General features: G+C 44.7%; 1 protein-coding gene across 3 annotated transcripts in view; it reads left to right on the top strand.

Annotated features, from left to right (window-relative positions):
• The window catches only part of PHF2 (PHD finger protein 2), a 211,120-nt gene that overhangs the window by 138,226 nt on the left and 51,245 nt on the right, over nucleotides 1–21,649 (top strand). For all 3 annotated transcript variants that reach the window (XM_069083754.1, XM_069083755.1, XM_069083756.1), the window contains exons 4-8: nucleotides 10,454–10,614; nucleotides 14,964–15,105; nucleotides 18,417–18,603; nucleotides 19,752–19,914; nucleotides 21,215–21,302. In XM_069083754.1, the coding sequence (XP_068939855.1) occupies nucleotides 10,454–10,614; nucleotides 14,964–15,105; nucleotides 18,417–18,603; nucleotides 19,752–19,914; nucleotides 21,215–21,302 (741 nt within the window). The remainder of the gene's footprint in view (nucleotides 1–10,453; nucleotides 10,615–14,963; nucleotides 15,106–18,416; nucleotides 18,604–19,751; nucleotides 19,915–21,214; nucleotides 21,303–21,649) is intronic.

Consider the following 21,649-nt stretch of genomic DNA (forward strand, 5'->3'; position numbering starts at 1 on the left):
GAAGACTCTGGGCTGGGGGGCTGGGGACATAGCTCTCAGCCCTTTTTAAGTGAGAAGATTGTGGGAGACCAGGGGCAGTTGGCCATTGGGATGCTTTTCTAAAAGCGCTTGTGAGTTTGGTGGCATCTAGATTAATTAACTAAAATAAGTGGTATAGCTGCCAATGTCCTCCTTTGTAGGATTAAGGACTAGAGGCAGTGTGGTAGGGAGATTACGGCACTGAACTTGTACTCCGACTCGGGTTCAAATTCTTCTTCAGAAGCTTAGTAGCTATGTGACCTTAGACAAATCACTCAACCCCCTCTCTGTGTCTCAGTTCTCTCATTTGTAAAATGAGGTGGTTGGCCTTGAAGGCCTGTGACATCTCTTCCAGCTCTGAATTCCATGGTTCTCTGATCTCTAGAGGCTTTCCTAGTTTTAAATTGTAGGAAGCTACAGTCCTGTGCTTTAAGTGTTCAGGCCTAGTTATCTGGCTATGAACAGATCAGTTTGAAGAACAGTTAATGCCATCGTCAATGGAACTGTGCAACCTTGGCTGAATCATTTAATCTCTTTGGGTTTGGATTGCCCAAGAGGTAGGATGGGCCTTTGCTTTCCAGAATGAAGGGAGCCAGGCAGGAAGTGATCCTGAGAGCCCTCCTATGGATAGGTCTGTAGTTCTGTGATCCAGAAACTTGGCTGCCTCTGATAGGAAAATTGAAATCTGGACGTCTGTATAGGGGGATGGAGATGATTGGGCTTGTGAAAGAACGCTGCATGTGAGAAAGGCAGAGAGCTATGTTTGTGGAGGATAGTAACTGCATTTAAGCCCCTCCCCCAGCCCCCCCAAAAGGGAACATTTTCTGATTGAAGCTGCCAAATCAGAATTGCTTCCTAGGAATGGGAAGTGAGCCCCTGTGGATCCCCCCAGAGTTGGGGGAATGAGGATATCCCTCTTCTGGAGAACTTGAAAGAATTGGATGGGGGGCAGCTAGGTGGTAAAGTGCCAGCCCTGGAGTCAGGAGGACCCGAGTTCAGTTCTGGCCTCAGACACTTAACACCCACACAAAAAAACTAGCCGTGTAACTTTGGGCAAGTTACTTAACCCCAATTGCCCTCCAAAAGGCAAAAAAAAAAAAAAAAGAATTGGATGGGAAACGGGTTGGAAGTTTAGGAAGGGCCTACACTTACCTGGAGGACCATGAGAGGCAATTGAATCAGGAGTACATAAAGCTGGTAAAACAGAATTAGACCTTCCTTTGTATGCCAGCCCTGATCTGAGTTGCCTGTAAGGCAGCAAACTGGGCACACTTCTAGTCATTGGTTTCTTACGACTTGGTAATGATAAATGAAATTTATATAGCACTTTAAAATTCACAGTGAGCTTAACATATGTTATTTCTTTTGAATCTTACAACAAACCTGTGAGAGGAAAATGTTGATATTATTACCTCCCAGTTTACAGATGGAGAAACTGAGGCCTAGTGAGGTTAAATGACTTGTCCCATGGTCAGGGGAGGTTCACTGTCTTTTTATTCTCTTTGTCTGTTATGCTTTAAAGCCTATACTCTTGGGAAGAAGGACCAACATCAGACATTGGTAGACTGGCATTTTCCTGAACCAGAGGCTGAGGAAAACTCAGTGCTGCTAGCATATATTGTCAAACCCAAATCTTCTTTCCTCCAAGTTTGTTCACTGGTCTTTTGTTGCACGGCAAGGTCTCTCTTACTTCCCCCCTCTGCTTTCTATAGCATGGTACTGTATCAGTGACAGTTCATTCATCACATATCATTTCAAAGATTAAAGGGCACCTGTCTTTTATGACCCCTTCCTGAGCTGACTGTGGGGTCTGGCAGGCTCAGGAGGATACTGAGAAGGTAGGCTGGAGCTACCAGGATGGAGGACAGGAGCTGATGTCCTGAACGTATCAGCAGGCTTCTTAACTGTCTGTGTGTCAGAGCTTACTCTTTTCGGGAAGAAGAACCAACAAAGGATAGCTCATTGGTCGTGGCATCTGCCTGAACTGGAGGTCAAGGAAAACTCAATCTTGCCAGCAACTGGGCTGATCCTCTCCCAGGAGGCCTCAAGTGGGACCTAGAGGCTAATTACAGATATCAAGGGATATGATTGTGGAATCATAGATCGAGAGTTGGAAGGAACTTTAAGAGTCACCATGTGTGTAACCACTTCATTTTATTTTATTTTTAAAATTTATTTACTTTTAGTTTACAACATTCAGTTCCACAATCTCTTAAGTTTCAAATTTTCTCTGCCTCTTTTCCCCGGTCCCCCCCACCCATGGCAGCATGCAATCAAATATAGGATCTGCAAATACCTTCACATTGAACATTAGGTGGTAAAATGAAGGATTATGACTGATGCAATGAACATTGAGAAAAAAGGAACAAAACAAAAAGAAAAAGAGAGAGAGCAAGTGGTTTGCTTCAGTCTGCATCCAGACTCTGTAATTCTTTCTTTGGATGTGAATAGCCCTCTCCAACATGAGTCCTTTGGAGTTGTCTTACAACCTTGCATTGCTGGGAGGAGTCCAGTCTATCAAAGTTAGTTGTCACACATATGATGTGTCTGTAATTGTGTACAAAATTCTCCTGGTTCTGCTCTCCTCACTCAGCATCAGTTTATATAGGTCTCTCCAGGTTATTATAAAGCCCGTCAGCTCCTCATTTCTTATAGCACAATGGTATTCCATTACATTCATATACCACAACTTGTTCAGCCATTCCCCAATTGATGGGCATCCCCTTGATTTCCAATTCTTTGCCACCACAAAAGGAGCCACTATAAATATTTCTGTACATATGGGTCCTCCTCCCACTTGTATGATCTTTTTGGGATACAGCCCTAGAAGAACCACTTCATTTTATAAGTGAAGAAACCAAGACTTACAGGGGTAAAATGACTTGTCCAAGGTCACATAGCTAGTTGTAATGTAATGCCAAAAGAAAGGCAACTTCCCAGGTTCAAAATACCAGCATAGGTGCTCTCTATTTTATTCAGTGACAAACCAAGAACAGAGAAGATCAAAACATGACATCATTCAAAATACAGCATTTACTAAGCGTGATTAAATAATCTCCAAGTACTACCCCACCCCAGGACCTTCCAATCATTCAATCAATTACAAAGTCTCGTTCTAAATACTTCTCCACCCCTAGGCTATACCTTAATTAAGTCCACCACAAAGCCCCTCTTCTCAAATGGAGATTAGTTTCCAAACATAGTTAAAGTACCTTCATTTGTCAATCACAGAGCACAATAAGGTCAAAAGTTCCCCACCCCTGGATCACAATTGAATCTACCCCTAAACACAGCACCTAATACCCAAATGGAGGTCTTTTCTTCATCTTGACAGGAGGCAAGTTCTCAGCAATCTTAGTTCCTGGGGAGACAAGGCTTAGCAAGGCCATAAGATACATTGCCAGTCCCTTCATGAATTTATCCTCTGTCTGTAGAACAGCCCTAGAACCCCTGAACACATTAGCAAAGCCCTCTCCCAGGATTTCTGTAAACATACAACAAGAAAATCCTTCTTCAGGGCTTCTGAACCAACAGAAAGGCTCCCAGACCCCTGCAACAACAGCACTGTCCCTCACCAGTGGACAGTATTCACTCTCTGTCTGCAGGACAGTCGCAGGCCTTCTTAGCGAACAGCCAGGTTCCAGGACTTCTTCAACAAAAGGACTGTCTTTCACCAGTGGACAAATCTGGCAAAACAACATCAAAACAGACAGACAAAGTACCAGCAAAACAGCCATGTCTCCTCAGTCCTTGGCAGCTCAGGGGGCAGGTCTCAAAAGTCCAGGGCAATTCAAAGCGGCCACCAGCAATTCTCTTAGTCTCTCTCTCTCCACGAGGTGCTGCTTCCAAAAAAAAAAATCTTCCGCCTCTCTCTAGTGTCTCTCCAAATCTACATCACCAGCTCCTCCCAGTTCAGGACTTTCTTTTCACATCAACAAGCCCATCCCACAGGTGGGATTAACAAACTCTGGGTTTTAACACAATCAATTTGAAAACCAAGCCAATACAGGGGAATCTTTAATTGCCATTACTATCACACTAGTAAGTAGCAGAACCAGGATTTGAACCTTGTTCCTATAACTCTAGATCTGGATTCCCTCCCTGCCCCCCTTTAAAAAAAGTTTTATTGAGGTTCTTTAAAAAAATGAACAGTGCCATCAATTCCTATTGATTTGCTTCAAAGCCACCCAATAGAAGCCTTTCTTGTTAAAATAATAATAGCTAGCATTTATATAGCACTTCAAGATTTGCAAAATACTTTAATCTATTCATTTGATCTTCACAACAGTTCTGAGAGGTAGGTGCTATTATCCCCATCTTACAGATGAGGAAACCCAGTAGGGTAGATGTTAAGTGATATACCCAGGGTCACTTGGCTAGTAAGTATCTGAGGCAGGATTTGAACTCAGGCCTTTCTAACTTCAGATCCTGTGCTCTGTGCACTATGGAGCCACCCAGCTGCCTCTCGTGTTAAAAATGAGTATATTTAAGCAAAACAAATCAACCCGGCCATGTCCAAAAAACGTATGCCTCATTCTCCACCTCTTGTACCCCACCTTTTTGCTGATTGGTGTAGATGTGCTTCTATGTCTCTTGACTTGGAAAGTCATGATTGAACTCTGCATTGAGCAGAGTTCTGAATGTTGTTTCCCTTTACATTATTGTGGCCTTGGTGTAAATTATTCTGGTTATGCTGATTTTGCTCTAAATCAGTTCATAAAAATCTTCCAGAGTTTCTCTGAATTCTTTCTTCATCATCATTTTCTTTGGTGCAGTAATATTCCATTAAGCACTGACCCTGGAATCAGGGGAAACTGAGTTCAAATCTGACCTCAAACATGTAGTAGTTATGTGACCCTGGGCAAGTCACTTAATCCCAATTACATTTTAAAAAATATTCCATTACATTCACATATCACAGTTTGTTTAGTCTTTCCTCAATTACTAGGCACTCATTTTCCCTCCAGTTTTTTGCTGTTATAGGAAAGCACTGCCGGGGTGGCTAGGTGGTGCAGCAAGTAGAGCACCGGCCCTGGAGTCAGGAGGACCTGAGTTCAACTCTGGCCTTGGACAGTTAACACAAAAACTAGCCGTGTGACCTTGGACAAGTCACTTAACCTTAATTGCCCTCCAAAAAGCAAAAAAAAAAAAAAAAGCACTGCTGTAATTTTTTTGCGTGTATGTGGGACCTCAGCATCCTTTTCCTGATGCACTCATACCTCCATATATCCTTGCATACTCAGGAGAAAGAGACTCCTTAGCTGTCTCTGAGCTGGGAGGGCCAGGACAGCCTGGGCGCTTGTCCTTCTTTGCAACCTGTGGTCATGTCATTGTATTTCAGGTATTTTGCTGGCAGTATGTATCAATTGAGCACATCTGAACACTTTTCATAGAAAACTTCTTCGTTGGCCATCTGGAGCCAGAGATCGTTTTAGCTCTGGGCAGTTTTAAGTATGGTAGTTCCCTTAAAACCTGCCATCCCATCAGAGTTTTAAAGGGGCTGCCTAGATGAATGCTTACGTGATTCTCCTGTGGTAGTGAGGAGCTTGGCTCCACTGCCATTGACAATGGGAACTTGGGGAAAGTTGCCCCCAGTGTGGCAGGTGATGACGGGGAGCCCTGAAGTTGTTTGAATGGGAATAAGGCTTCATGGACCGCTTGGGCTGCTATTGGTGCGATGGCAGGTGATCAAGGTAATGAAAGGGCCCTTGAAATCATGTAGCCCCACTCCTCTCGTTGTACAGAGAAGTAAACTTCCCTAGAGAAGGGGTATGATTTGTCAGGGTCACTCAGCTAATACACAGCAGATCCAAGACCACAGCACAGATGTATTATCTCCCCAGTGCTTTCTTGAAAAATAAATTTTCAATTAGTAAGCATTTATTTTCTCTTCTTCCTATCTCACCCTTCTCTATTGGGAAAAAAATAAAGAAAATGCCCTTGTGATAAATACGTGTAGCCAAGCAAAACCGACCCCACATGGACCAAAATGAATCTCCTGCTGGATATTAGTCCATCACCTCTGAGGAGGGAGGTATGTTCCTCACCACCGGTCTCTGTGATGGTGTTTGCTCATTGCATTGATCAGGATTTTTAAGTCTTGCCGAGTGATTTGTTTTCTCAATGTGGTCGTTATAATCAGCATTGTTCTCCTGGTTCTGTTCACTCTTTATCACCTCAGATGGTCTTCCTAGGTTTCTCTGCAGCTGTCCATTTCATTATTTCTTCCAGCACGTTAGTATTCTTTTACATTCATATTCCATCCTTTGTTGGTTACCACCTCCTTTTTCTCTTCTGCCACTACAAATATCTTTGTACATAGGGGTCCTCCTCCCTTCTTTGATCCCTTTGGGGTAGGGACCTAGTGACAGTATTGCTGGGCTGAGGGGTATACACAGTTTAGTAAACTTTTGGGCATCAAATTGCTTTCCAGAATGGCCAGACTGATTCATAACTCCATCAATAGTTCATTAGTTTACCTGTTTTCCCAAAGACCCTCCATCCTTGGCCATTTTCCTTCTTTGTCAACTTTGCCAGTCTGATTAGTATGACATGGCACCTCCAAATTGCTTTGGATGTGCATTTCTCTAATTATTAGTGATCTGAAGCATTTTCCTCAATGGCTCCATGTTATTTTCACAATTCCATAATTCCAGGATTATTAGTCATTCACCCCTGTCCCTGCAAGAATTTACCCATGGAATGAGCAATGATTCTGTCCCTGACTCCTGGTCTCATCAAGAACATGAGGTGGTTGAAACCTCTGTATATCTTGGAAGGTGGGGGTCTCTTCTTTCCTTGGTCTTTCACATCTCCCATGTGTGTATCTCCTTTAATTCTAGTCACCAAAGAACATTTCAGCCCCTGCCGTCTCCCTATGTGTCATGGGGGAAAGTTAACTGAGATGCTTCCTTTAGCTCTCAGGGGCTTCTACCCTCTGACCTCCAAAGCCACCTGGGGTGGCAAGGATGATGCCATGAGTCTGGACCAGTTTCAATTTTAGTCCCATTCCTATCTTTGACTAGCAAGGTGGCCTTGGCCAAGTGGCTTACACTTCTCCAGTCTTCAGTTTCCTTACGCGTGCCCCCTCTCCTGTCTGTCTCGATTCTGTTTTGTGCCCCTTTAGCATGTAAGCTCCTTGAGAACATACTTTGTGTTCCCAGAGCCTCACCCTGTGCCCAGCATATGAAAGGCACTTAATGAATGATTATGGATTAGTCTATTGATCTTACAGGGATGCTCTGGTGATTAAATAAGATAATTGATGGGAAAATGCTTTGCCCCCTGGGAAGCACCATGCAAAGGAATGGGACTATCGTTCTATTCAAGCAACTTTTCCAGTGTACCCTTCAGTGTCAGTAACATATCTCAGTGCCACAATAAGGGTCCATAATCTACTTCCCTTCCCTCTTTGTTCATTCAGTAACTGATCTCTGATGATGGCTATGATTCCTTTTTCAATCTTTTACCTTACCTTCTCTCTTCAGTTCAGCCTTTATGGGTAGCAAATCAATAGTGGAAGGACTTGAAGTCAGCAGACCTGTGTTTCACTCCTTGGCACTGTCACTTGTTACATGTATGACCTTTAGCAAGTCACTTATCCTCTGTGGGCCTCAGTTTCCTCATCTATAAAATGAAGGCATTGGACTAGATCAAGGGTTCTTGGCCTCTTTTTTATTATGTACCCCTTGGGCAAGTCTAGTGAAACCTATTCTCAGTGAAACCCTTCTCAGAATAATAATTTTTAAATGCGAAAAACAAAATACATAATATTATAATGGAAACCTATCATGTTGAAATATGATTATCAAAATATTACAGTTTCCAATTTAAGGGGTACCAGGTTAAGAATCCTTCGACTGGATGATCTCCAAGTTCCCCTTCCACTCTAATTCCTGTGGATCCTTCTCTGACTCTTTAGGGGGAAGGGGGAAAGGAAACAAGCATTTATTAAACACCTGTTATGTTCCAGGCATGGCTAAGTGCTCTACAAATATTATATCACTTGATATAGGGAGACTCCAACCTTGGGGAGTGGTCAGGCAACACAAGCCTTTCCTGGTGTTTCTTCTGATCTCTTTCCCCAGCAGGAAAAACACTGGAGATGGGTCTGTTCCCAGGTTCTAAGCGAAAGGGCAGTGTCTGCCCCCCTCCCACTCAGTCAGCCCAGTAAGAGTCAGTGTCTTACAGTGGAAAGAGCATGGAAGACAGAGTCCAGGGTCCTTTGTTCACACCCCAGCATCATCATCTACACCACCTACCACATGTGGGACTTGGACAAGATGTAGATCTTTTGGGGCTTCACAGCTGCTCATCTGGAAAAAGGGGAGGGGGAGGTTGGACTAGATCACATTGATATTCCTACTGAATATAAATCTGTGATCCCAGGAACCATGGTGGGCTGACTGCTGGGTTATTGAGGTGGTGGGGGGGAGTCACTGCAGTGACTCATTACTCTCCATTTAGAGGCTGTATGGAATGAATGCTGGCTCTGGAGCAAAGCCTTGAGCTCTAATCTTGTCTCTGATGGGCTTCCCCTTGTGACCTTCGCAGGTCACTTTCTCCTCCTTCTCTTCTTCCTCTTCCTTCTTTTCTTCCTTTTCCTTCTCTTCTTCTCTCCTCCCCATCTCCCATTCTCTTTCCTTTCCTCCCCCCTCCCTCCCCTTCCCTTCTGGCTTAGAGCTGGGAGCGTCTCTGCTTCTAGGGAGATGGTGTCCTCCGCTGGTCCTCTGTAGTTTGGGGAATGCACAGTAGAGGGCAGGAGAGGATTAGTCACCGCTGGGCCTTTCCCAAACAAATCTGCTCCCTACGAACTAACACTGGGGTTGTCCAGAGTCCTGTCAAAGCTGGAATGGAGATCAGTAAGTCCCTAGTGGGTTCACATGCTTTGTTCAGTGCCTGGGACCAGGAGCTGAGCAGGGAGCCCCGAGCCTTCCTGTTTCTTCTTCATCCATCTATTTCAGAGGTGCTGCCAGGGGTCCAGGGGCCATGGAGGGTATTTCTCTTGGTGATATTTAATGTGCAGTGTCCTGGCTGATGGAGGAGGAAGGCATTTTCTGAGTAACAGTGCTCTAGAACTGCTGTCCACCCTCATTCCCCAGTAACTTAGTGTCTTAGAGCAGGAGGGATGGACCACGGGAATTATCCGGCCTTGGACAGCCAGTGGCAAGCAGCTGGAAGTGAAAGCTTAATGACTTAGATTTACATTCTGCTTCTTACTAGCTTTGTGACCCTGGGCAAGTCACTGCAGCCCTCTGGTCTTAGCACCCTCACTGGGTCAGGGAGGGAAGGCAGCATGATGGAGGTTGGGGCTCTTAAACTGGGTCCTAGGACTTTTAAGAAAGTTGTTTCTGGCCGTATTTCAATATAATTGGCTATCTCTGTAATTTTATATCTTTTATTTTATTCAATTACCAACTTGATTCAGATGAATCTATAGATTTCACCTGAATGGTAAAGAAGGCCATGACACACAAAAGGTTAGGAACTGCCGGTTGTAGTATCAATGATAATAGACAGTGATGATGATGATGATGATGATAGTGTTTATATAACTCTTTAAGATTTGCAAATAAAAAAAAAGGTTTGCAAATCATTTTGATCCCTATAAAATAGGTGCTATTTTTTATTCCCAATTACAGATGAAAAGACTGAGGTTTCCATAGACAGAGGTTAAGTGACTTGCCCAGGGCCACACAGCTAGAAAGTGATTGAAGCATGATTTGAACTCAGGTCTTCCTGGTTCCATGTCCTGATGCTTCTTCAGCTCTACCACCTAGCTGCCTTAAACCTCTTTGAGTCTCAGTTTCCTCATCTTTATAGTGGGAATGCTGGAGTAGATGATCTCTGAGGTCCTTTTGCTCTAAATCCTTTACATTCAGCTTTATTCTTTTATGGGTCACAACTGATTTGTGCTGGGTCTCACAGCTAATCAGTGGCAGAGATGTCGGTACAGTGTATTTGAGGGAAATCGTGGGACCTAAGCATTGTGATGCATTAACAGAGGAGCTCTCTGCTACTGAGAAAGCCCCCAAACTCTTTGACTTTTGGACTCTACAGTCAAGTCCTCAGGAAAGTGATATGGAGTCAGGAGATCTGAGTTTGAAGCTTAACTCCAATACTTTCTATGTAATATTGAGCCATTTGCTTAACTTTTCTGAGCCTGTTTCCACAGAAGTAAAGTAGGAATGAAAGTGGTTAGCACTTCCGACCTGAGAGTGCTGTCTACATGTAAACTGTTAGGTCTCTCTTCAGGAATTCTGGAGGCTTAGTTCTCACCATTTGTGCCAACCTATGCAGCCAAGTACAGTCTCTGGTCTTCTGTATCATTAGGAAGATCTTAGTCTGGGAGGGACTGGCTGCTCATGGTGGGGCATTTGGGAATGAATGAGCATGTCTTCTCTTGTAAGCCTGGTGTTTCCCTCCTCCATTTCAGTGCGGATGATGTTGTCGTCAAAGTGCCCGGCAGCCAGCTGACCCTGGACTACCTGGAAGACCGTGGCTTCGCAGAGCCCATCCTGGTGCCCAAGAAGGATGGCTTAGGGCTGGCTGTCCCAGCCCCAACGTTTTACGTTAGTGACGTTGAGAACTATGTGGGTAGGTACTGTGTTCATCAGTCTCTGGTGGGGCTGGGCTATAGCCCCTGGGAGAGTGGGCCTCCTGCCTTGATTGTCCTATTTGATTTGCAGAGATCCACATGTTTGACATAGGGAAGGAGGGTGGAATATGTCCGACGCTTTACTCAGCACCTCCTAGTCTCTAGGTAGAAGTGCTCTGTTGTAGTGAATAGATAGATAGCTTGCCTCCAAAGCAGGAACATCTGGGTTCAAGTCCTGCCCCTGCCCCATACTTGTGGGCATGTGTGAGCTGCTTGACCTCTCAGTGATCTGTGTGGCTCTGTAAGACTTTACATTCCAGAGAAGATGGTGACCTGCATTGCCAGAGATAAGGTCTTCATTATGGAGTTCCCCAAAGCAATGAATTCAAAGATTCAGTCCCTAGTCCTATGCTCCAGGTAGTACTAGGTTCTGCAGACCAAAGACAAAAGCCAAATAATCTTTGCCCTCAGTGAGCTCACATTGTACTCTGGGGTCATGGTTTGGGGATGATATAAGTATATAAGTAATACATAAATATATATATGTAATATAAGTATACACAGTATATAAAATATTAGAAATATACAAAATATAAGTAATGCATAGTGTATCAAAAAGTAAATATAAAGTAATTTTGAGGAAATAAGAGAACTAATAACTGGGGGAGGAGGGTTGTATCAGAAAATATCTTCTGTAGGAGGTTGTATTTGAGCTGAGTCTCAAAGGGAACAAGGGATTTCAAACCCTGGGGGTGAAGAGGGAGAGCATTACAGGCATGGGGAGTGCAAAGGTGTGGAGGTGGGGAATGGAATGTTGTATATGGGGAAGAGCAAGAAGGCAAGTATGGCAACAACACAGAATGAATGAAAGGGAGGAGTGAGAAATCACTAGAGGAAAGGGAAGAGACAGATTGTAGCTTTCGCTTTTGTAAAGATTTTTTTTTCACTTAAGATGTAATTAATTCATCATAGAGTTCCTTATACGTTATCCTGAGACATTTAAAATCTGATTCAGCTTGACAAACTTCTTTTTACATGTAACAGGTTTTATTACAAACTTAAACAAAAAACATGACTATTTTAGCATACATTGAACAGGCAAAGAGGATTGTATATAAAACTGTGAATTTTTATTACATATAATTTTTAAGTGACAGTTTATTACAATGGTAACAAAACTGTCCTGCTTGTTTTTGTCCTCATGTTTTCTTCTATGTACTATTTTTCTAATATATGTTTTTAAAATGTTTCAGGTTTTCAGTGATGAAAGACGTTTTTAATGTTGCCCCTCCCTCCCTTCCTCCTTTCTCCCTTCCTCCCTTCCTTCCTCCCTCCCTCCCTCCCTCCCTCCGTCCTTCCCTCCCTCCCTCCCTTCCTTCCTTCCTTCCTTCCTTCCTTCCTTCCTTCCTTCCTTCCTCATTCCCTTTCCTCTCCCCAGCAATTCCACACAACCTTTCAGGAATACAATTACTGTATAAAGTGGCACAAACTCATATTATGTTTCTTTAGTTCTCCAATTTGTCCATTTTGCGATGCCCTTATTCATAGGTTTAGGCCCAGCATAATTTCTTGACCCAAAGCACAAGGCTTTTGCTTTCTCAGGAGTTGAATCAGAAAGCCACCCAGAAGGTGAGGGGAGCCAGTTCACCTGGGATGTAATGCACCTTTCCGCTATTGCTTGTACCGAGTGGGTGCTTGAAACTCTTAGAGCGCTGCTATCCCTGCAATCCCCTTAGCCCACTCTGGACCTGTTTGGGCCCTTGATCCCTAGTGTGAGAAACACTTAAAAGAATAAAGAAACAGTAGAAAAGGGTGATAGTTATCTGAAAGCCTATTTCCAGTGTAAAAATCTGTCTGAGCTCATCTTTTCTATGCAGTCAGTGAATCCTGTAGACCAGGGGTGTCAAACTCAAGTAGACATGGGGGGGGCACTAATCTGTACATTAGGGTCCCTGCCAGCTGCATATTGGCTCAGTTTTAAAATGTAATGTTATCTCTGTTTTATTCTATTTTTATTTGTTTTGCTAAATATGTCCCTGTTACATAAAGTTCCAAATGCCATTTGAATCTGACTCAAGCCTTACTCAGGAGCATTGCTGCCCTGTGACTAACATCTTTGCTGCAGAACTGAAGTTCTTACCCTTTCTAGTGCCATGGTCTCCTTTGGCCACCTAGTGAAGCCCTTCTGCCTTCCTTTCCTTCCTTCTTTTCCCCTTCCCTCCTTCCTTCCTCTCTTCCCCCCTCCCTGCTTTCCCTCCTTTCCCCTCCCCTTTCTCTCTCCCTCCCTTCTCTGTCTTTCTCCTTCTCCCTCTTTCCCTTTCCCTCTATCTCCTTTTGTATTTACTTACTTGCATAGGTGTTGTTTACCTCCAGTAGAATGTTCATAAGCTCCTTTGAGGGCAGTTTCATTTTTGTCTTTTTATTTCTATGGTGCCTTGTACACAGGAGGTACTACTAAATGTATACAGCATAGTAGAGGGTTGAGTAAAGTCATCTTGGGACTGGATGGTAGATCCTCATGGTTCTATTTTGCCCTTCACAGCTGCCATATGCTATTCCTAATGTGTTAGCACTCTGTGCTGAGAGGGAGAGACAGAGACAGAGAGAGAGATAGAGATGGAGACAGAGATGGAGACAGACAGAGACACACACACTGAGAGACATACACACACTCACACACACACACACACACACATACACACCCAGAGGAGAGAGGATGAGAATGTTTACCTGGGGGAATAATGTCACCCCTGTACTTGAGTCCCTGTGGTTCTCTGTTGCTTCTAAGATAAAATACAAATTTCTCTGGTAAAGTCCTTCCCCATCTGACTCCACCTTCCTTTTCCTCACTAATTCCCCATTACTTGCCATCATGCACTCTGTCTTCCAGCTGTGCCTTTCTTTGCACAAGCAGTCTTGGAACATCCTTCTAAATGAATGAATGGATGGAATGATGGATGGAAAGGTATTTATTAGGCACTTACTATGTGCCAAGCATTGTGCTAAGTACTGGGAGTGTGGATACAAAAACAAAGACTTTCTCCTCTCTGCAAATCTGCACCTCAGATACAGAAGCAGTGGCCAGGGAGAGGTACTTTGTAACTAGAAACTTTCAGGGATGGCACATGGGGCCGTAAGTGAGCAGACTGACAGACTGACACATTCATGAGATACTGGCAGTTGATTGGATCATAGTTCATGTTCCAGAGCTATATGGGGAGGTTTCACTTGGTTAGTGTGAAGACTGGAGGAGGTGGGTAGAGAAGAGAGAAGGAAGTGAAGCAGGAATGTTCTTTTTTTCTTCTGAAAAAATGGTCCAAAGGGCAGTCACCAATCAGGAGAATGGCGTCCCAGAGCAGAAGTTCCTCAGGGTCAGGTCTCTGGTGTGGGTGGCTGTTGTTGTTTGTCCTTCATTCTATGCCATCAGGGAGGTGATGCCATGACATACAAGTGAAATGGATTAAAGTGAGGGAGGGCTGTGCAAAGTCATCGGCCTCACTCTTGTCTCTGGAGCCAGCTGGGTCCAGTGGAGATTAGATCAGGACTACTGGAGATGGCCCTGAAAATGTACTCTAGAATCTCCCCACTCAGGATATGCTGACCAGAGGCATCTGCCCTGAGCCAGTAGCTCTCTGCAAGGCTGGACAGTTGACTTTCAACTTGTCACACTGAACTGCTCTCCCTGTGTAGGTTCTACTTCTGTATGGTCTAGAGTCTAGACAATAACATTTACCCTCCTCTCAGGGTTGTGATGAAAAATAGCAAGCAGCAAAGTGGTGGGATCCTAAAATTCCTCCCCTTTGAGAAAAGGGGTCAGAGGAAATTCAACTCAATGCAATACAACAAGCATTTACTGGAATCCTACCATGTGACAGGCGCTAAGAAAGGCATGAAGAAGACAAAGACAAAAAAGAAACCATTCCTGCCCTCAGGAAACTCACCTTCTACTGGGTTACTGAAGCCTTAAACTTCCTTAGAAGGGGAGGCAGCACCCTGGGTTTTTATCTTATTTTGTAAGGTTGACTGAGAGTAGAATTAGAATCCAGAGCCCTAGAATTCTGTCAGACAGACACGTCTCATTGTTTCTCCTTCCAATGTCTGTCTGTATTGTGCATGTATGGGTCCCTTACTTGTTGGCAGCCATGCCCCCATCTAAAACAGCAGCTTGATGACAAGAGTAGATAGATTCTAGAGTACATTTTTCTTCAGGTATAGCCTAGACTCGATGACCTCATCCATTGGTCTCATCCCTCTGTGAAATTCAGAGATTCTCAGGCCAGACCTAACGACTCCCGGCTCCTGACTTCTGAGATGTGGGACTCATTGTTCTCTTTCTTGAATTCCTCAGGCCCAGAGAGGAGTGTGGATGTGACCGATGTCACCAAGCAGAAAGACTGCAAGATGAAACTGAAGGAGTTTGTGGATTACTACTATAGCACTAACCGGAAGCGGGTCCTCAACGTCACCAACCTGGAGTTTTCTGACACCAGGTGAGCCAGCCTTGCCCAGGGAGCCTTTGTGGAGACACGAGAAGCATCTCTGTCCCCTCGGCAGACTACGGCTCCCTCTGTTAATGAGTAGCTGAGTGACACTGGATTTCAGGAAATCTCTTCCCCAGTTCTTAGAAATGGCCTGATTTCTTGTTCTTCTCTAGACCTCAAATGCCTGAGACATCTTGAGTGAGATGAGAGACAGCTGACATAGAGGATAGAGTTCTGGACTCGGAGTCAGGATGAGCTGCCTGGGTTCAGATCCCATCTTTGACACTGAACTAGCCATGTGACCTCGAACAAGACCATTGACCTCTTTGATCCACCATTCTTTTTCTGTAAAATGAGGATTTTGGAGTAGATGACCTTTAAATTCTTTTCCAGCTCAATCTATGATCCTGTGATCTCAGTGGTCTGGAAAATTTGTCCCTCTGTTTCCATGCCTTTTCCTTCTCAGTCAGAGACAGGCTATGAAGGAAAGCCCCAGGTGCCTGTGAATGCTTGGCACTAGGAACAGGGGAGGCACATTTTTAAAAAGGACATTTTGGCTTGACCATTGGAAAAACTTCCAAGATTTAGATCTACCTCAGGTGGTAATGGTTTCCCCTCATTGTAGATCTTCAAACAGAGACTGGATGACTTGTCTTTGACATGAGTGCTTTAGGGGTAATTCCTGATTGGGTACCAGTTGGATGATAAGATCTCAGATGTTCCTTCCAATTCTGTGATTAATTATCAATTGGGAACCCTCAGATTCTGGGGGCTGCCTCAGGTTTGGAAGAGTAGTCATGGTAGACAGCCTTGTTATTTTGATTTTGTATTGTGGGCTGCTCAGTAATTCACAGAGAGATGGGTGTGACTGTCTCTGTTTCCTCCTTCTGATAAAGAATGGAAAATTAGAAAGTTACTCAGATTTGTCCTTGATACCACTCGATAAATAACCTCTTGCCATTCCATTGTATCTTTGTAGCCCAGAAAGTTCCTGGGGCACCAAGCTTCCCTCTTCTACCTAGAATTTCCTGCTGTGCCCCTCGGCTGGTGGCCCACTGGAAGTTCTCTGTGCTAGAGACCTTTTTTCTTCTCCCATACCAGAACTTGCCCTGTATTAGAAAGATTCTAATAAACTAATTTGCATTAAGGTATCCATGAATGATAACAGCTTAATATGCTATCCCTTCCAAGAGAATTGACATCTCAACTAGACTCAAGTGATTAGATTGATCCAGAAAGCAGAACTAAATTGAACTGGTAGAAGTTAGAGAGAGAAATTGCTTTAAATCAAGGCTTCTGAACCCAAGGTCCATGTCTGTTGATAGATTTCATAGGGATCCATGAACTTGGATGGTAAAACAAATTATATCTTTATTTCAATGTAATTGGTTTCTTTTGTGACCCTATGCATTTTATTTTTTTTGCATTTAAAAATGTTATTCTGAAGGTACATGACCCCAAAATGGTTAGGATATTCAGTTTAAGTTGAAAGGGAGATATGGTGTGATTCCAGGTTTTGCTTAAATTTCAATGTTACACAATGCAAATATCTTCAAACCACAACCATCAATAATTATTTATCAAGCATCCCCTGTTGTGCTCAGTCCTGTGGGTAAGACAGGAGCAGCAGAGGATGGGAGGCAATGTGATATTTAAGCAAGAACACTGATCTAGGGTAGGAGACAGGAGACCTGAGTTCTAGTCATGGGCTTACTTGTACTTATTGTGTGACCTTTGACCTTTCTCTTGCCCTCAATTTCCTCCTTTTTAAAATAAGCCAGTGGGTGGCCAGCTAGGTAGCAAAGTGGATAGAGCACCAGTCATGGAGTCAGGATGACCTGAGTTCAAATCTGGCCTCAGACAATATCTAACTGTGTGACCCTGGGCAAGTCACTTAACCCTGATTGCTTCCACCAAGGAAGGAAGGGAGGGAGGGAGGGAGGGAGGGAAAAGAAAAGCTACTGAGATTAGATGATTTTTAAAGCCCCTTCCCTGCTCCAAGTCCTGTTCACCATTCTTGGGAGTGAGGAAATCAGACTTAACCTGTGTGAACCACCTGCAATACAGGTTTAGGGGAAATACAGTCTATGTGTAAGATAGGTGTGCCAGCAGATTGAGAAAGAGACTGTTCTCCAAACAAAGTCTGGATTCAGTCAGAGAATCTGGGTTCTAAGTCTAATTGCATAAATCTTTGGCAAAGCCCTCCAGTTCTCCGGGGTAATCTTCCCATTACTGGAGAGGAAGGTCCCAGGGAAACTGCCCCAGTAGACATCCTATGTCTACAGCTCAGTTAGCACAGAAAAAAGACAACGTGTTGAACGTGTTCTTTTCAGAAAGAAAAGGGAATCCAGTGTAGGGGGGCTGTGAGATGGTCAGAGAGTAGTGGTAGCTGACTCCACTTTTTCTTCACAGGTGTTGCTTCTTTACCGTCTTAGCTTTCACCTCTCACTGGTGTGGGCTGGATTTCTCATCAGTGTTCAGCGATCAGAAATCTTTTCAGAGAGAAATTTCATAGTTTCCCCCCTCCCCTTTTTTTTTTTTTTTTTGCTGAGGCAGTAGTAGAACAAAATCTTTACTTCCTGGACTAGGTAGAATGGTCCTCAGATGGGACGCGTTGTCCGGCACCTCTGAGGTGTTTTGGTGTCTTGTCCAGGACAGTGAATTCTGAACTGAGTGAAAGTTTCCATTCTTTCTTGCTCATATTTTAATCAAGACATAGACTAACCAGATTTGACGTGAAGCAGAAGCAACAGGGAGAGCCGGGAGCTTGAAGAACAGATGCTGTCGTTTAAAAGACACTGAGAATGCCCCATGTTGTGTGGGGGAAAAACAACAGGCTTTCTCTTCAGTGCTACAGTGGTCAAAACAAAACACATATTTAGGCCAAGATGGAAACTGTTGCTTTTCAAGGTTCCAAGAGAACGGCCTCCTTGGGGAAAGATGCTCCCCCCCATAATGAGAATAGCTTCCAGTAAATAGTGCTTCACGGTTGGCAGAATGCTTTATCCATACATTATTGAAGCCCTGTGAGGAACTGGCTCTTAGATTCATTTTCCATATGAACTCTGCACCTCAGAGAAGGAATGTGACTGGCCCAGGGTCACACAGCTGGGCCATGTCCAAGGCAGGATTCTTTACCCAAATCCTCTTGATTCTAAAGTCTGATGCTCTCTAAAGTATTCAGACTTGCCTTGTCAATGAGACAAGAGCCTTCCTGGGAATAAGCTTTCCAGTGTCCTCCTCTGCCTCCTCCCCCACCTTTTATTCACTGCATCTTTTTGTTTTTTAACTGAATCCTCTTTTCCTTCTTCTACCTTCAGAATGTCCAGCTTTGTAGAACCTCCAGAGATTGTGAAAAAGCTATCCTGGGTAGAAAACTATTGGCCCGATGATGCCTTACTGGCCAAACCCAAAGTGACCAAGTATTGCCTGATTTGTGTGAAGGACAGTTACACTGACTTTCACATAGACTCTGGAGGGGCCTCAGCCTGGTACCATGTACTGAAGGTAAGCCTTACTGTCAACCAACCAAAGTGCCCACTTCACCTGTAGGCAAGGACTAGAGGAGATGTGGTGAGAGATGAAGAATGCTTGAATTGTGTAGATACATAAAATAGGAGCTTCAAATAATGGGGACCACTTAAATAATGTGGGAAGGCTTCTTAGAAGAGGTAGACCTCGCGTTGTGTCTTGAGGAATTGCTGGATGTGGCTAGGTGGAAGGGCAGAGGGGCATCCTGGGTAGGACCGTCAGGGTGGTCAGCACTGTTTGGAGGTGGGCGATCGCTGAATGTGAAGAAAGAACATGGTTGTTAGATGGGAACTCACCTGTCTTAAGACCGTTCTTACCTTTAAGGCCCAACTCAGAAGCTAGGCTCTTTGTGAAGCTGCCTCTGACATTTCTCGGTCCTTCTATCTCTTTGTGCCCATCTCCTCCACTGAAAGCGGCCTCTCCTCCTCAGATTTCTCACCGTCCTGTCCTGGTTCTCTCCTTTGCATGTATCATTTGTGGATTTGTTCTTCCCCCATTAGACTGTAAACTTTTTGAGAGCATGGCCTGCATGTTTATTTGTGTATCCCCAGTCCTTAGCACAGAGCTACGCACATAGTGGGCATTTAATGAAAAGGCTGGCCACAGTTGACACAATGCTGGATTTGGAGTCAGGAAGACCTGAGTTCAAATCCTGTCTCAGGCACTGGCAGTGTAACCCTGGGCAGGTCATTTAACTGCCCTAAGACCTAGTTTCCTCATCCATAAAAATAGGGATAATAATGGCACCTACTTCACAGGATAGTTGTGGGGATCAAATAAAATAACATTTTGGAAGTGCTTGGCAAACCTTAAAGCAATATATAATGCAAGTTATGATTATAATAATTATTATTGATCTACCTGCTCAGGCTTCTGGGAAAGCCACATGAAAAGCAATGGGGGAATGTTTTCTTTAAATTAAAAATCCAATCTCAGAGGCATATGATGCCCCAAACTGGGTCACTCATGCCCTCATGGATGTTTTTCACATGGCACATGTAGTCTCCTTCCCAGTTTTGCTAAGAGGGATTTCTTTGAGTCCAAGAACATTTAGAATTCAATCTATTCCATCCAGTAACCTGGAAAACGATCAGGTCTCCCTAACGATGCTCTTTCTTGTTCAGGGGGAAAAGATCTTTTATCTCATCAAACCAGCCTCGGCAAATCTCTCTCTGTATGAGCGATGGCAGTCGGCAGCCAATCACAGTGAGATGTTCTTTGCCGACCAAGTGGACAAATGCTACAAGTGTACAGTAAAGCAAGGCCAGACACTCTTCATCCCTTCAGGTACGTCTGCTGCTAGTCTGAAAAGGAAGGCAGTCTCCTCTTGACCTTCTTCTCCTCCTCCCTGCTTCCCCCTGTCTTGAAGATCCCCCCAACACACACTCCTCCTTCCCCATTCCCATATTAGGCTGACACCCCCCCCCCCCCCTTCCCCCGTCTCGTAGTATTCCATGAAGCCTGCTCCACGGTCACTCCCATGCTCTGTCCATGTCACCTGCATGCGGGATCCATGCTACATACAGTCTCTCACCAGAGATGGGTGCATTTGGACAGCATAGGCAAAAAGCCAAGACTGGGGACCCTATTTCATGGGTTTCTGAATAGAGAGAACAGCCATAGTTTCCAGGGGGAACTGCAGGTCTCCCTTAATTAAAAATAAAAAAAAATTAGCTGTTAAGACTGCTGCCCCTCCCCACCACAGTTGATACCTCCATTTAAGCCAACCCAGTGTCAATCTCCCTGTCAACAGGTAACTGAGCCCGGCCCTCAGGGGTTAAGCTAAACCAAGCTATGTCTGGGAGGGCTGTGTCTATACCATGTTAGAACAGCTGCTTAAACAGCTGGTGCTTCCCTCAAAGCCCCTGGCTGTTGTCAGTGGCACCGAACACTGTGCCTGACTGATTCACCACCACCCCCTCCCCCCAGCAGTGAGTTGTTCCTGCCTGGCTTGTGCACAGCCTGAGGAAGGGCCCCAGGGAAGCTGCCTGCTCAGGGCTCTCCTCTTCCTGTGCATTCGCTGAGCAGGGAACAGTGTGGTGTTGTGGAGAGAGTGTCAGGGGTCAGAAGACAGGCTTCCAGCCTGGCTCTTACTAACTCACCATGTGACCTGGGCAGGTGACTTCCCCTCTCACTTCTAAAATGGGGGGCTAGACAGATGATCTCTGGGGTCCCCTTGGTTCTAAAGTTCTGTGATTGCCATGTCTCCTTCGACTTGGCCCTCTGTACTTGTTCCCTAGGCAGGGAGGTGCTTGGGCATGGAGACAATCTATTTAATCTTGGATTCCTCAGTGCACCCAGTGCTTTCTCTCAGAGATGCACTATAGACCCTGCAACCTTGGTACAGAGGAAGCAAGGCAGACACACCCCTGTGATAAATAGCTGACATCAGGGGCCTTGGGAGAGGAGGTGAGCAAGGCTTTTCTCTTGCCCAGGCCTGGTGAAAGGACCTGTCTCTCCAGGCCTTGGCCTCACCCCACCTTGCCTCTTGGGGGGAAGCAGCTGAGGGTGTTCTGGGAGGCTGCTTGTCCTGCTGCCTCGGAGGTGGGAGAGCCTGCGGACACCTGCGTTTCTTCCTCTCTTGTAGGTTGGATATATGCAACACTAACCCCTGTAGACTGCCTGGCATTTTCAGGACATTTCCTTCACAGCCTGAGTATTGAAATGCAGATGAGGTATTGTGCTTCAAGTGTTTATTAATAATGTGCTACCCCTCCTTCTCTTCTCCCCACCTCTCTCCTCCCCCAATGCCCTGTTTCTAACTCTCCCTGGAAACTGTTGCTATGCATTTTGAAAACTGTGGAGTTTGGTCACTCAGGGTTTTTCCCTTTTGCCACAGATTGAGCAGCAAGGCACGTGCCACTCTTGGTTGCTTGAAGTAATAATGGGGTTTCCTCTTCAAGCTGACCTCCCATACCCCCCAGGGGAATGCCTGCTTTCAGGATTTATAGGGGTGTTAAGGGGACAGTCCCCCTAGGGGAGTATCTAGCTGACTCAGAAGGAAGGAAGGAAGGAAGGAAGC

Source organism: Petaurus breviceps, unplaced genomic scaffold (assembly GCF_028583685.1).
Source record: "Petaurus breviceps papuanus isolate PSGF00001 unplaced genomic scaffold, PetGlider_PUasm1.0 174, whole genome shotgun sequence".
NCBI classification, from domain to species: domain Eukaryota; kingdom Metazoa; phylum Chordata; class Mammalia; order Diprotodontia; family Petauridae; genus Petaurus; species Petaurus breviceps.